A 17,495-nucleotide genomic window follows, 5' to 3' on the forward strand; every position below is an offset into this window, starting at 1 on the left:
ATACTCCATACTGTTTAATAGAATTCAGTAAATACACAATTTTTTTCAACTATGATGATGTCTTTGTAAATACACTGTTGCATTAAAACAAGTGATTTTCGGGTGAATTTCTAATACACTGAAACCCAAGTTCAAAGCTCATTAAAATCGGTTGTTTTACTCTGATACGATACCTGAATTTTTTAATAAACCAATCAGCATCAAGGATCCTAAATTCTCGGTATAAGTGATCAAAGCATTTGGACCAGCATATCTGATTCCTGTACCTCAAAAGAATAAAAGGCAAAACCTTCATATTGTGAATATTTTATACACCATGTTGTTTCTGAGCACCATGACATTAACACTTAACAGGGATTACTTGGAATATTTGTGTGGGTTTTAGAAACCTGGTACCGGATTGGCGCATGAACCCAAATATCCGTTAAGTATAGATTTAGATTTGTCAAAGAATGTTCAGGATTCAGCTGATTAGGCCTTCTACCAAGCAGTTGTCAGATCTTGATGGTATCATATTGGTGTAAAAGATCTGATTTTAATGAGATAATAATAGTCTGGGCCCAGTTAATCTGAAACTCAGCCTTTCATAACAATTACAGTTACACGTAATAGAGTGAGTGAATGAATATGGTATTATGCCGCTTATAGCAACATTCCAGAAATATCGCAGCAGGGGACACATGATGTGTTAATCAAGAAATCTGTAAATCAGGACAACTTCACTAGCCCCGATTAACTGTACTAACCGGATTAACATGTTCACTGCATATATATATAGTTAAGTATCCTTCACTGCATTTGAAACTGGCAAGATGCTATTAGCAAGCAACTGTTGATTCTAATAGTTTGCACTACCCTGGTATTTAAGGGCCATGGATCGATGAACAAAGTTATAAAAGAGCCATTAAAAGTCATTATTGCAAGCGAGAACATTATGTGAACGAAGTGTATTTTTCACAGACTTTATGTTTCAGTCTGTTCATTACAAGATTTAGTGTCATGTTAACCAGGTAGAAATGTTACAACAAAAAATATTCCGACTGTTTTTTATTCCTACTTCATGAATGTTTAGTTTATAAAATACACTGATATCATTCACGAAGTGGAGAAAATGTCATCACCATGATGAGGTCAGCAACCAAAATAGTATGAGCAAATTTCTTGTGTAAATCAAATATCTTGTACCAACGATCTATCCATCAGGTCAGGTCATTTAGAATAGAGTCGACTGCTGCAGCCTGAAGATGGCGCTGATGATGTCCTGAAGGGACTGCAGGCACCTCGTAAATTGTGTCGAACTCTCAGAAGTCTGTAAACAAACAGTCAACAAAATCCCCAATCATGTCAACTGTGCAAATAATGGACATAAACATTACAGATCACTTTTATCTTCATCTTTTATACACCTTAATATCAGTCATTATTAATATCAGGCTAATTTCTGAGTGAGTTGGGTTTCATGCCACTCTTAGTCATACTTTAGCCATATATATCGGGGACATACAGAAGTGGCTTCCCACATTGTACTCAAGTTGGGAAATGAAACCAGTCTTTGATATGATGAGCTGACACCTTAGCCAAATGGCTACACAACCACGTCCCTAATTACTGTCGCCAGAAGTGTTACACATTGGCCTCTCCTCCAGCAACCCCTTATCAGAACTTTAATCTAATTCACATTGTTTAATCTCTTCTTTTATGTGATCAGATCAGACCTAACTGTAATAATGATGAGAAAGTTCAATCTCTGTCCCCTTACCTCTGTATTGGCTTCTGAATGTAAGACCTGAGGCGGCTGTTTAATCCCCTACGTGGGGAGGATTGGTGTGGGGTGGGTCGAGATGTGGCATATCGCTCGAAGGCTGCAGGCAGTGTTACGCCAGGATCTGACATTGGTCGACATCTCTCTGTGTCGGTGAGCTGTGAATCAGACCTGACACTAGGAACTGGGTCCTCAAAGTTAGACAGGGAGTCTTCTGGGAAACACGGCATACTGTAAGCCTAGACAACAGAGAAGAGTGTTGAGTGAGTTTGGTTTACACAGTTAACAGTATTTCAATTTTAGTAAAAATCAAAATCAAATATATTACTCCTTAATCATTGTTAATGGATTTACTGCTTACTTTTGACAGCAAATGAAGCTGCGGAGTTCCACCTGAGAAAGAAATTGTTTCACTGAAGTGTGAGGCAGGACCCAGCACATGACACCACGTGCCCCGGATGTGATGCCATCACGTTAATTCAACGATACTGTCAGCTTAACGTGTGATGCAGATTGTACATGTGTATCATGTGTGCTGACAAACTATGAATCATAACGACAAATCATCAAGAACTAAAGATCAGCACCACAAAGGGACACAACTCTGAACAGTAAGCTTTGGTGCTGAAAACAACTGGACCAGTGGTGCCCCGCATTATGAATGTGGACATGGTGAAAACACTTCATTTGAAGGCTTTTCTCACATTTCAAGGCTATGATCATGATGGCCATTGATAATATTTTTAATGCAAAAAAAAAAAAAAAAATATTCATTAATGTGTAAGTAGCTGCACCTCTGAGAATGAGCATCCATGGTTTAGACTGATGTGGTTGGAATGAGAAATAAAAGTCATCTAAAAGTAATGTCAACTGCAAAAATCACAAACTGCATCCATCTCCATGTAGTCCACTGAGATCGGATGTATTCAGGGACTGTGTATTGTACTTTCAGGATTGAATACAACTTTCTCATTTTGAAATAACAGTTTGAAATCGTTAAATTATCTACCAAACTTATTGGGCATACCATAAAGTCCCTGACTACCCAAGGGAGATCACTCATCACATAATCACCAAAGCAAACCTTTCAAAGTTATTTCCACTTACTCTGTTGGAGAAGACATCATCCGAAATGTTGTGAATATCCTCATTCTCCAAGTTTTCCTGGCTTTTTCTTGGTGACCATGGCGACAGACATGTACCAACATCCTCTTCGTACCATGACTGGATACGGTCCTTGACTGGCGCCAGTTTCTCTCTCAGTGGTGAACAGTCAGGTTCCTCAACCAGAGCTTCAAACTTCCTTGCAGCTTTCTATGTTTCATACAGTTCAATGTGATTAACAAAATACAGACTGACTTGCACAAAAATATGACTGAGTCAACATCATCCTAAACATACGATGTTATCATACATGACATTACATTACATTATATTACATTACAGAAAAGCCATATTAAAATGTTAATGAAAATTTCAAGTGATAAACATTTAAAATTATCACATATATATTGATCGAGAATGAAAAATAATCAGAATAATAACTTTATTTAAACTTTATTCGTTAAATCCATTATGAGCAAATAGTTTGCTATAAATAACAAACAGAAGGATATATTTTTTTCTTTTGCAGTTTTCAATTATGTGCATAAACTACTAGAGTATGCAGTGCAGAGGTTTGAGTATGGAAAAGCATGAAGCTATTCAAAGAGATAAATAAAAAGTAAAATGAGAATGAATATGAAATAATAAAAAAAAATAGTGAATGGGATTTGGGGGCAACTAACAGCCACCTAAAATATACACTGCATATGCTTTGGGTGAATTCTTATCTTGAATATACCCAAGAGTTGACAGGCACCATGAACATTCAAATCCCACCTTGCATTAACATGGTAAATGCTGAATGAAATTTACCCTAGTAAAAAGACATCAAATTATAGGGTGAGAAGAAAATCAACACTTGTTTGGAACCCCTTTCCAAAGGCAGTTTGGAATTTTGACCAGACTTTAAGAAAAATACATCTATCCTCAATTTGATTTGTTTTTGTTCATTGGCTCCTATGCATGGAGAATTGTAACCAAGGATAAGTGTCCCTACAATGAGATACTTGTCAACATGTGGACCTCATAACATGCCATGTTGTCATAATGAAGATATACCTGTTACACACATACTTGCCCACCAGACTCTTACACACACACACACACACATTAATTACACTTGAAGGCAATCAGCTCATGACCACCAAGAAATATGAGCAAATCATCTCTAAGTTCATAACATACCTGCATTTAATCAGCTCACCCAATGACAATATACTCATCTGTAGCCAAACAGCTCCCAGCCAATAACATACCTGCATTCAATCAGCTCACCCAATGACAATATACTTATCAGTAGCCAAACAGCTCCCAGCCCATAACATACCTGCATCCAATCAGCACTCACCCAATAACAATATACTCATCTGTAGTCAAACACTCCCAGCCTATAACAGCAGCCAATCAGCTTTAGCCCATGACAGTATACTGCAGCCAATCAGCCAATCTCAGCCAGTGACAACATACATATACTGCAGGCAACCAATTCTCAGCCCATAGCATAACGGCAGCAAATCAGCTCTCAGCCCATGACAATACAGAACAAAGCTTTGTTAGTGCCAGTCAAAGCTTTAAAAGTTAATAAATATCCCATACTTTTATCCCAGAATCTTGATGAATGAAAAGCTTTTTCACCAGAGGATCAGATTTCTTTTCTTTCTGTAGCTGTTTCCTGATAGACCGTCCCCTTAGTGGCATCTTGTGGCTGCTGGGTTTCCGTAGGGTCTGCCGGTCAGTGCACAGCTTCCTGGTTCAAACACACACAGTACAGTCACGTCTCGTTAATCCGACACTCGGCTTTATCCGACACAAATGATGGGAACTGGTTTAATCAGTGCTATTTAGACCCGTTAATCCGACAGTCTCGCACTCAGACTCCGACACACCTAATTTGCAACAAATTACCGAAATCACTCATTAATCAGTCTCGTTAATCCGACACAGTGATCAGCGTACTCTGTGGTCATCTGCCCGCGAGTACACAGCCCCGTGTTTTGATGCGAGACGAGTCGGCGAGTAGCTGCATATTTCAACGGTGCAGAGATAAACATGCTTAACAATAAACAATTACTGCTTTAAATAAACAAAACAGGATTAATCACATGCCTAGATTACCTCAATCTCATTTAAATCAGATACAAGTTCTCGCTACCGCTGAGGACATCGCATTACAGGTCGTAACGACCTTTCGCGAACTTTGACCGACCATTGAAAATTACTAACAGGAAGTTGACATTAGCCACTAAAAAAGCAGCTTTCTTAAGCATTGTGACACTAGTTTCAAATTAGCGACTTCCATTCCAGACTATGCTTTAAAAAGTATTTTGAATCAGTCATACAGTCCGTAACAGTAGTTTTGTGTTAAACTTTAGAGGTTGCATGATTAGAAAACATATTCTGCTAACAATGTAACACAACAATATGATTATTTTCCTTTTTTTTTACGTGTTCGTATCATTATCTATCGTGTAGTTGTCCAATTTTGGATCACGAACGTTGATACTACCTGATTTCGTTTCTCCGACATACTCGTTAATCCAGCATAATCATATGCAACCAACAATGTCGGATTAACGGGACTAGACTGTAAACTACATAACACATGGGATGTCCACATCGGCACAAGATCTGAGTGGCCTCTGACATAACAAAACCCACAAAAGTCAGCCGGTCAGCCTGTACAGTCATGATAATGTAATCATGTTTGATGTCATGTCACTAGCTTGCAACATCACAATTGCCGGTGTTCACATTTATAGTTGCCATACTGAGAGTCCACTGGATAGATCGGAACATGCTTTTTGTCATACACAAATATAACTTGGATTGATAAATCTACTTCATTAGGAGGGTGTATGGTGGGAGTTCTCCAGCTGAACAACTCCTTGACCTTCAGTCTCCAGGCATGCAAGTGAGTTAGGGAGTATGGTTTTATGCTGCTTTTCACAATATTCCAGCAATATCATGGCGGGGACACCACAAATGGGCTTCACACATTATACCCAAGTGGGGAATTGAACCCAGGTTTTCATCGCGACAAGCGAACACCTTAACCACTAGGCTACCCCACCGCCCCTTCAGGCATACAAGACACTTACCTTGTAAATTTCTGTATACACTGTTAATAACACATGCAGCTCATAATCTATGACTCCAAATTATAACATTTGGCTAGGAGGCAGTTAGCCCCTATCTATATTTGGGAGCACCACCTCGGATGCCTGGCTATCTTGCTCCCTGGTTCTAATAGTACTAATAGTTCTAATAGTATAGTCAAAATTTATGTTCTGCTATAATGTTTATTATTTTGGCAATATCATACCTGTTTTAAAGTGGACTCAAACAATAAAATCAGAACCAAAACAAATGTCTGACAGCATGAACAGCAATATAAAACCTCTGTGGTATGATCACACAATCAGCCATGTCTGAACCGCTGTTATGAAATACATAGGGTATCTGTGATTCTGCTCTATTTAAATTTCTATCATTCAAACAGAACTCACATGACTGCTTTCTCTAGTGCATCACTCCATGCCTTGGCGTTGTGCTGGTCATCCGAGTAGAGCAGAAGGCTCTCGTCTTTACAGGTCACCTGGTCAACACATAAACACTGATAAACACAACATAAATGTGATAGAGACACGTGAAGATCGGGGGTTAGAATTGGTCTTCAGATGTTCATGCTTGTCGTAAGAGGCGACTAACAGGATCGGGTGGTCAGGCTTGCTGACTTGGTTGATGCATGTCATCATATCCCAACTGCGTGGATCAATGCTCATGATATCAATCACTGGATTGTCTGGTCCAGACTTGGTTATTTACAGACCGCAGTCATATAGCTGGACTATTGCTGAGTGCGGCGTTAAACAACAAACCAAAAAAATATCTACGATAGAGTGAGATTGAGTGAGTGACTTGGGTTCAAACTGCTTTGGACAGTATTCCAGTTACATCACTGCATGTCAGCTTAATGTGGGAGAAAAACCCTCTAGATATTCAAGTGTAGCTGGGCAATTCAGTGGTTAAAAGCAAGAGCAACAATCCAAGTCCATGCTGTATGGGTGTTGTTGACATACATACAGCAAGGAGACACATTGTAACTGCCTGGCCCCCTAGTTGCCTCTTCTGTCTTGTTCACTCAAATCATCAGTGTTAGTGCTGGCAGTGATTGACATCATGACCATAAATCCACGCAATTGGGATTCAATGACATGCATCAACCAAGTCAGCGAGCCTGACCACCTGATCCCATCAGTCGCTTTTCATGACAAGCATGGGCTGCATGATATTGGGGCGTAATGTCACACTAAACTGACAGGAAGATGGCCTTCTCAGGTAGTCAACAATCAACTGATACTCAGTGACTATTGTGTCCACTTTAGGGATGCAAGGTGTCCCATGTACTTTTGGGGCGTATAACCGTCTTGGGTAAGACTAATTGTGCCGCCTGTCTCACCTGCCCTGGAATACACTTATTGTACCGACTGTCTCACCTGAAACATGCCCCCTCCATCACTGCGAGCCGCATTGGGGATGAAGACTGGGTGGATCTGACAATGTTTGAGAGGCAGAACACAGCAGCAGTTGTAGGTGCGACTACCGCCATCAAGAAGTTTCGGCTTGCCATACAGCAGGATGTCCGAGAACAGGAAGAACATCCGCTCGTGGGACCTGCCTCCCTTTCTGGCCACCTAACAAAACAGGTGTTCGAGGGCAATGAAACAATATAGGTGTTGAAAGACATTGAAAAAAAAACAGGTAAAAAATGGCATTGAATCAAAACTACATCAAGTTGGATATTCATGATAACATTGCATTTTCCTTCTGGACTTGGGTCCTATAACACAGAACCAAAAACACGTCTGTTCCTCCACTGGATGAACCCTGTCCTTGGATACCAACAGGAGTTATCTGTCCCTGATCCCTTCACTTTCTTCTCACTGTGCACTGGGATAGATGTGTGCTTGCGATATGGATTCCATATCTTTGTTTTGAGGATTTGTTGACATTCTAAACAAAGGACTCATCGCCAGACATTTCCCTTGTGTCACATGTGGCTCAATAAATGGTGTTCAAGGGCAATGAAACAAAAGAGGTGAGGAAGGGCAAACATAAACAAAACAGTCTCACAATGATATTTATCATAACAGTATACAAAGGTTGATTCGGCCCAAACAGCAGACTGGTTAGTGTGAGTAGCCATATGCATCAGCAGGGACAGACCTGGCTCTATTTGTGAGTCCAAGGGATTCTCAGAAATAATGTTTTTTGTATCATTCCCATTAATATAGGAATGTGCCAGGTTGACTATTTTTCCAACAACACATAAAATATGAAGTAAGTGTGATGCCTAATTATAGATGTGGAGTCATATTTCTTTCATTGGGAGTACAGATCGAGTAATTAGGAGACACAGTACCTTGTTGAGAGTTCCTTCTTTGATGAAGACCCTGCCAGGGGCAAGTATCTTGGGAGCGGAACTGTCAAAACAGTTCTGTATAGTCAGCATCTTCTGGAAGTTCTCATGCTGCCGGATGTGCTCATTGATATGGGATGCAATCTCAGCTATCTGTCTTGTCGCCTCTGAAAAACAATGCACATGATTATACATTGTTGACTTTAGTTGATAGAACATTTACCTTTATGCCCTGAACTATTAAAGTTTGAGCACAAGGTCACATGATGATGCATTATTATTACAAGACACAAACTTCACAAAATGTATTCCAGATATATGACGACAGTCTGTAAAAAATCTAGAACAGGCAAGCCAGTGAAAGCATTTGGATTCTTGCCAAATTGCAGAGCCTGACCATCTAATCATCTTTCGTTGGCTTTTATATATATGGTCTTTGCATGTAGTATCCATTGAATGTTTAGGTACTCTTGTGTGTACCCAGGTCTTTAGTGTGACATGTATTAACAATAGGATTTTGTTAGAATGTCGCAATCAGCAATATTATAGCTGTATGATTGCAGCGTGTACATAGTTAAGTCTGAACCAGACAATCAAGTGATTGATATTGTGAGCAACAATCTGCCATCAGGGTATGATGACACATAGTCAAACAAGTCACTTAATCTGACCACTCAATCCATGAAGTTACCTCTTACAACCAGCAGATGTTACTGCAGACCTATTCTAACCCAACACCCCCATGAGGTGTCAGGGGGAAAACACCATCAATAGATATAGCCTTCTATGTTTACCTGCCAGGTGATGGTGATCATGGTGGTCCTCACAGGTGTGTTGTAGCAGGTCCTCCAGGAGCATCTTGTATCTGCAACCATACCAACAGTCAGAACAACAGGAACATGCATACCAATATTACCACACTTGCAAGAAATCATACCATACTATTACAGCGTTTGAAATTGAAGAAGTAAAGTCCTAAAAGTTGCTGCAGTATTTGAATCTAGAAATCCCCTAAAATTTGTAACATTTAGGGTAATATATGGATCTCTTGACTTTCATGCTCAAGTTTGAACACTGCTATTGCCCATTTTACATGAGATTGTATATGTATATACTTATCCTGTCTCACACCACGCATATCATCCTTTTTCTTTCGATACTGCACAAAGCAGAGGTGAGCAGGCAAGGGCTGGGGTCATGGCCAAATTGGCCATGCCTTGCAGTGACCACGATATTGAAGACCAGAGTTTCTACAGACGAGATGTCTCACACTCAAATGGGTACTCAGTCTTGGAACCCGAATAATAAAGACAATAAACACAGGCTTGATAGTTCCAAGACTTCCTCTGAATAGACAGGGTACTGAATATGGAGTAGCAGGAGCGTGTAGTGATTCATCTATCTGCACTGGTTTGCAGGCGTTAGCAGTTACGCCAGGACCAAGGGACCAAACTTAGGGCCCTCAATTGACCTCTCTGAGTGAGGGTGTACGATGGAGAAGCTGTTGCCATTGGCATCGAGGTAGAGGCTATCTGAGTGCCAATGGCACATAATGTTGTATCTTCGACCACCTGTCCGAAGGTAACGAACATCAATGACTCAAAGACGATGCCTCGAATGTGCAGGAACTTCGTAATGGGCTTCCAAAGAGGAGCACTTTTCCATTGGTAGTCGCGGAGGAGATGGCCGAGCTCCTGATGGTCAAGACCAAGTCAGATGACTGTTGAAGGAGCACGATATATGTCATGCGAAACAAGTTGAATGTCTTCATATTGAAGATGATCCGGAGCTTTATGCTCTCTTTCTTTGGGACCATGGAGATCAGGCAGTAAAATTCCTCAGGGGGTCTGGACCTAGTCATTTTATAACATGTTTTCAAAGCAGTGTAACAATTGTTTCTTTCAGCACCAGGAGCTGCATGGCTGGATACACTCGCTGAGGGATGACATCGGCAGCAGACTTCCAATCAGCGGCAGCCTGTGACCCTTCTGCAGGAGTGTAACGAAAGGATTGGCCAGGATGGACCAGTTCACTGCAGATAGAGACTCCTCCAATGGGAGTCTATACAATTGGTACAACCTGAGGCAGAAGTTCCCAGTCATCCCATAGCTGATGAAAATCATTTGGAGGACAAGTTGCTGTGCTTAGCAGACTCACCAATATCCCTGGAAGCTGTGAATGACACACCCTGGGCCACGAAAGGAACTCGTCTTCACTCCCAGAGCTTCATGGAGGAACAAATTGAGGTTGACGTTAATCCCTCTTCGGTTGCTCCTCCAGATGCTGCTTTTGAAGACGCAGAAGGTCCACTGATACCTGGAGATGGGAGTCACACGTAACGACCCGAGCAACCTCCTGAATCCTATCGTGAACAGACACTGTGTAGATCAAGGAAGGTTTAATAGGCACGCCTTGATTCAGTTGCCCCACCTAACAGTGTTGGAGGAAACTTGGAGACCATTGATCCTGAGAAGGTTGGCCACCCAGGTGTCAATCCCGAGTGCAGTGACTGTCGAACAGGAACAGCAATCCTTAGAATGTCGATCATCAGAGGAGCAATCCTTAGAGTCTGGATTCTAAGAGGAGCGATCCTAAGAACGGAGATCCTTGGAACAGAGATTCCAGGAAGAAAAATGGCGATCCCATGGCAGAAGAACAAGAGTGATCCTGGCTATGGCAAACCTTTTGAGGGGTAGAGGATGTACGCATACAATCATTCTGAATAGGAGCAACGGAATAATTAGGAGGTCGACCGGTGGCGCTGTCGAAGCTAGCTTGGTTGGGCCGTTGGTTGCTCAACTGTAGGCTTGGGATGTACTGGGGGCAGACTGTTGAACCGGTATGGCGGAGACGTCGTCCACAAGGAAACTATCGGAGATGCAATCTCAGCCACGACAGTGAATTTAAGGTAGATGCGGGAGATGGTTTGAGACGGTTGAGATGGTCAGCGTTCCGCTTGTGGCATTTGCATAGGTAAATGTTAAAGGATTTATCCGTGTGAAGGGAAGACTATGAACATCTCATATTTATCCTACAATGGCCGCGACAATCATAACTGGGATCATGAAGATCCGAAGTTTGTCTGCACTTGAGACATGCCGGGCGTTATTCATGTTCCGCCCTCAGGGTTACTGACATAATGTTAATACGATACTGGAGGCAAATAAAAAAAATATAAAATAAATGTTTTCTCTAACATGTCTATAAATCTCCACAGTGTGGCAATGAGCCAGAATGATGTGGCAGGGGTAGTCATGTGATCATGTCGTGTAGGTCGGTATGCACAGAATTACAATGAGTGCCCATGATGATGCTAGTATGTGTTTGGGTGAATTGTTTTTAGAACTTTGTTCCAGCATGTTTACATAGAAGGATCGAAAGAAGGAGGAAGAAATGCATAGTGTGAGAAAGGAAAATCCTAAAATGTACATATCATGGGGGTAATACAACAGTTCTACAATACTGCAATAGTACAACAATAGTCAAGTTTGATTAAATCAGTGCCTGCAAAATTTCACTTTCTCAATTGACTTATCATTGTGTCCAGCCCTATTCCAACTCACCTGGGTATTCTCTGGACTGGGGTTATCAACAGGGCATTCAACTTGAGTCCTTTAAGCTCTGGCCTGTACTCTTGTCGCTGAATGTAATCTGCAAACTCGGGCTTCTTCTGTCGCCACTCCTTAGAAGTTAAACATGGAATGTTTGTAAGGGCATCATTCTAATTACCATGTTTACAAGGTTTCCAAATTACGTTTAACATGTTAAATACATAACAATAACAAAAGGATTTCCATAATCAGTTCTTTAATACTGACTTGTTTTTGACATGGGTTTCAAGCTGGGTTTAATACTGTTTCTGGTTAGAGTGAGCGAGTGGGGCTGAAAGCCAATCTGAACAGAATTCCAGTTCTTTAACAGCTTTTATAGCTTTTACAAGAGTCTTGTTTTTACAAAGGCTTAATGCTTGCTTTAACATCATTGCATCAAAGGTCAAATAAGGTCAGGTCACCATTTAGTCAATAACTAGGGTCTGCAAACACCCCAAGACAACTTGTTGAAAATTTCAACCAAATACATCAAAATGCAATGGTTATGCAGATAACTCAGTAACAAACAGCATCTTGGTCAAACACTTTAATCACCTTCAAAATAAGGTCATGGTCACCATTATCAAGTTGGGGCTGCACACACCCCTAGGATACCTTGGCAGCAAATTTTACCAAAATCTATGCAAGGTTGTGAAGATAAACCGCTAACACCCACCATGAAACAGATGGACAGCTTCTTATGCTACATCCTTGGCTTCGTGTGCAAGCACTTCGGCAGGATATAAACAACATATCTAGTCAGTTCAGCTTATAAATTAATCAATATGATAACAGTAAGTCTACTGCAATGATGAAAAGTTTGCTGAAAGGTTAAGTAGAAAACCTGAGTAGACAACACACGGTCACATACCTGCAGTGTGCTTATTGCCTGTTCGTGGTTGTTGGCGTATGTGGAGTACAGTTTGAGGAATGGGCCCAGATGGTGGAAGGCCTGGCCCACTGTGGTCTGTTCCATCAGCTCGAACAGTCGCTGGTTAACACCATAGATTTGCTCACTGTTGCTGAAGATGCGAGAATGAGCATCATCCGGAATAATACAGGCAAACTTTAGAGGGAAGTCGAAGTACTGAAAGAAAAACAAATATTTAAGTTTCTAGTTATGATACTGAAAATGGACAATAACCATTGTTTGCGTTATCTGAATTGTCATTCACCTCTTAAGATACCTCATCATATCACATCAGTGCCAATATATTCACAAGCTTCTGTACCCAATGTTCCTCCAACCAATGTGAACAGGGTTGTGATGCAGTGGTGACATGTCTACTTAGTCAGACATTGAAATGAGGCTGTGGAAAACCCAAGAAAGTCAAATCGGAACCTATCACAAAACCAATAATGTTGTAACATTTGTTTGCTTTTCTTTCCCTTAAATGCCGCACTCAGCAATATTCCAGGTTTATGATGGCGTATGTAAATAATAAAGTCTGGATCAGACAATCTAGTGATTGACATCATAGTGAGTGAGTGAGTGAGTGAGTGAGTTGGGTTTAACGCCGCTTTTAACAGTATTCCAGTTATATCACGGCGTGTCAGCTTAATGTGGGAGGAAAGCCCGAAGTGATGCAGGTCCCAGACGTTTACCACTTCCTTTAAACCCAGGAGCACGGGTATGGTGCTGACAAACCTAGAAACATAATCGGGGCAAACCGGGATTCGAACCCACAATCATAGGTTTCTGGCGTGCCCGAGGGACGCAACTCTGCACAGTGAATCGTGGTCCCTTAGACAACTGGGCCACCCGTGCCCCCGATTGACATCATAAGCAATTGGGATATGATGACATGCATAAACCAAGTCAGCGAGCATGACCACCCTGGGCGATCCCGTCTTACGACAAGCACAGTCGCCTTTCACGACAAGCATGGGTTGCAGACATTGAACTGAAGTAACAAGAAGAGCTGATGGTTGCAAGTCAGGAGATTTGATCTGACTCTGTAACAGATTAATGGGTCCACTTCTCCTCCACTGGTTTTAATGAATGAAAGACATTTTTGTGTCCAGATAACCATATCAAAACCTCAGTTTGAAAATCTATAATCTCTCTTAAGAATATTTCCTTGTTACTCCATTCAACAAGGGAGTAACCACTTTCGTTTCTAAACAATGTGAACTGAGTGTTCATTTGTCAAAGTAGCACTGCAGCGCTGTATGGTTTAACATGTACACCTGGTATTGGATGAACATAATGTATAAAGACCAGGGGTCCGGAAAATTTAAAAACCCAATCGGACATTTGCATTTAGGCTATGTCCCCTTCAAATAGCGTGTTTTTGTACGACTTTTCACACACATTACAAGTTGTTACGTACAGTGTTCCCTCGTTATTGTGCGCTTCGGTTATAATGAGCGGTAAGGCATAGCTCCCAAAATTAACTAACATTTTAAATAAACTCAAGTTTTCCAATGACACAATGTTTTGCCCCATCTCAGAAAACATTATCAGCTGATCACCGCGATTAAAGACCCTGAAGCATTAACAATGATATTGCATGTATTATACTATATACAATAATGACAATACAGAGAAGACAATACAGACGTGTTATCAACATTGAGCCTTAATGTTCACCTTCTGTATCAGTTCGAGATGTCCGAGATACGTCTTCTCGGTTTCAAACAGCTCTCTCTCTATCTTCCTCCGGCGCTTTTCCCTCCGAGCCTTCTCCTGAGTTATCTTCTCTTCAGGACTTGTTGAAAACAAAATCCCACATTCTGCATCACTTTCAGATGCATTTTCTACAACAGGGAAATTTTACTTCTCACTTGCATACCCAACATGGTCAGGAACTAAGTGTAAGTGACAGAAGAAATGTTCAGCAATAAACTCATGATGGAGAAGCTACAATACAAAGTACAGGTCGTAATACACCAGCTCACATTGTAGTGGCCTGTAAATAGTGATTGAGGGAGTTGGGTTTAACATCATTTATAACAGTATTCCAGTTATATCATGGCATGTCAGCCTGACGTGGGAGGAAAGCCCAAAGTGATGCAGGTCTAAGACATTTACCACTTTGGTGAAACCAGGGGTATGGTGCTGACAAACCTAAAAACTTACTGGGACGAACCTGGATTCGAACCCACAATCATAGGTTTCTGGCATGCCAAAGGGACGCAACTCTTAGGCGACTGGGCCACCTGCCTGTAAACAATCTCGCCCAAAACAAGTGATTGATAATTTGAACAATTTGAGCTCCTTGCACTCGACATGATGACACTCAATTAATAAGCTCAAACAGACTCTGGTCATAAGATGCTTTTCACTTATCAAAACCTGAGAGCATGCATGGGAACAGTGCAAACAAACCAGTCATCACAGCAGACGATTTGGACATATGATTAGTTGATCCTGGCACAACAAAGGGAGACAACTCTGCCATGGGCAGCTGAATCAATGGATAAGCACTGTATTCGTATTGAGTTTAGTAATATGTCACCTTCACCATGTTTCATCCATTTGTTTCTCTGCATGTCGGTAGTTCTCCCCCAGCTCCACCTGGCTGTGAGCTACTGCTGCTTCTCTATAGAAACAAAAGTTGTCATATTTATAATTAACTCACTGTTGAACATATTTGGTGGATAAGAACATGAAACATTTCAAACACCATGCACCCTGAAGACAAAAAAAATGTAAGATGATATAACAAATCCCTTGCTAATGTTGCTCTACTATTCCTTGCACTATACCATGCTATACTAGTACTTTCCCATCTACACAAGGCAAGGGGGTCAACTGACTATAAAGTTTAGTTTCAACCCTTGCCAAACTTGGCTGGAATTAATGAGTTGTATTTTGGATAGACTAATGAGTCCAATCAAAAACGCATAACAAAATCAACATCTGGTTCATAAACTGCTGTGTATATTTAAGTCGATTGCAGGACTTGTACCAAAACGTGTACCATCAACCTTTTTTCTTCATATTTTTAATCAAGGTGCTCATATGATTAGATGCACTTCGCAAAGTAAAACCCATTTTATTACAATATAGATCTTGATTATAGATCAGATCATCTTCAATGGGCACCATCATTTTGTTTGAAGAAATGCAAGTGATATGAGAGGTGAAATCTGATTGGAGGGACCAAGAAGGGACATAACTTGTTATAACCACCCTCTGGTGGTACTACGATCGAGCCAAGAAATTCCAGCCTAGTTCGGCAATGGTGGAAACTGGACTTTTACAGTCACTTAACCCCCTTGCCTTGGGAAGATGGTAATTCCCTCAACATGCTCAACCATCAGAAATATGAAAAATATGATATCACAACCTTATTTAGCTATTCAAACTTTTTCAAACAGGCATCGGCTGAATATTTCACAAACTCCACAGGCAATTAATGTTATTGATATAAGCATGTGTCAATTGTTATGTTTAAATATTGTAAATTTTACAATAAATTGTATATTTTACCTATAAGAGAAACTACCCCCCTGGTCCAAAAGCAATGAGATTTGTTGGCTTGTGAATTTGCATTTTGTCTTCACACAGTGGAAACTGTATTTGATATTCAGTATTTGTGACTCGAATTATGTTGCAATTAATGTTACTAGATTATATAGACATATCCTCTGATATTTTCGAATATTTACTATTCCACAATGAATATTTAAAAATATAAGCATTAGTATCAACAAAAAAGTGCATTATTATTTATATTTCTGTTCCTTGTCTACTTTAGGAGGAATTATTTGTGAGAACAATTATAGATCATTTAGAAGGCATGTTTACCACTATCAGCTGTTCATTTCGTTGGCATGCAGGGGACAAACAATTATAGGTTTTCAACAGTGTCTGTTAAGATATATAATTTAATATATTCAAAGTGATGACATGAAATTGCGACTGTTGTAAATGGTGTTACAGTTTGTTGGCAAAATATATCATTTACATTCCAGTGCTTTCATCAATTTTGCAGTCTTATTTCTGTCTCTGTAGTGTGTACTGTATCAAAGGCCCAGTGTCTGATTGTACCAAATGAAATCTTATCAAAATTGACTTTTCAATTAATTAGAAGTGAAAGTTCAGTATGCAATGACTATTGCTCCAGGTTCACCCTTTTTGTTTAATTAGCAACAGTTAAGTCACCTTATTTTCTGCAGAAGACAGTGTGCCATGTGCAGCAGCCAGAAGATGTTTTCGAGTAACCGGAGGTTGTAAAGACTGTTGACATTCAAAACGTTTATGAGTATTTGAATGATTAAGTCACAGTTTTCAATAAATATGGACAAATCTGGAAGCGAACATATCGTAGCATATTCTAAAAAATCTCCAACTTACTGTTTGGCCACTAGAAATAGTTCAAAATTTGTAATTCAGGAATGTTGTCCATTCATGCAAGAAAACCAGTGCAGTCTTTTTATCTAAAGTCTAGACGAATCTCATCTAAAATATGATCGTTTGGGATCTGCAATTTGTTTATTCTTATGGAGAAAGAGTTGTAGGTATATTCATTTAGGTTTGGTTTTGTCAATCCAAAATCAAAATTTGCTTGTGTTTTGAAACTTTACATGTGATTGCATTTTTCTCTTGATTTCTGCACGGATGGACATATATGTATGTATTTGATTTCTACTAGGATTTAAGTGACATCAA

The 17,495-nt window shown here is 40.3% G+C and overlaps 1 protein-coding gene across 1 annotated transcript; it reads right to left on the reverse strand.

Moving 5' to 3' along the window:
- Positions 1-682: 682 nt before the first annotated feature.
- Positions 683-17,002, reverse strand: LOC139462009 (rho guanine nucleotide exchange factor 39-like). Its single transcript, XM_071243506.1, has 13 exons — positions 16,989-17,002; positions 15,337-15,420; positions 14,469-14,635; positions 12,747-12,962; positions 11,849-11,967; positions 9,080-9,150; positions 8,289-8,452; positions 7,363-7,560; positions 6,373-6,461; positions 4,463-4,613; positions 2,870-3,076; positions 1,760-2,001; positions 683-1,309 (listed from the first exon to the last, which is right to left on the reverse strand). Exons 2-13 carry the CDS (start codon positions 15,368-15,370, stop codon positions 1,210-1,212), a joined length of 1,758 nt encoding a protein of 585 aa, XP_071099607.1. The 5' UTR covers positions 15,371-15,420; positions 16,989-17,002; the 3' UTR covers positions 683-1,209.
- Between the last annotated feature and the right edge of the window lie 493 nt (positions 17,003-17,495).

Source organism: Haliotis cracherodii, unplaced genomic scaffold, assembly GCF_022045235.1.
Source record: "Haliotis cracherodii isolate W230 unplaced genomic scaffold, xgHalCrac1.p SCAF_15, whole genome shotgun sequence".
NCBI lineage: Eukaryota > Metazoa > Mollusca > Gastropoda > Lepetellida > Haliotidae > Haliotis > Haliotis cracherodii.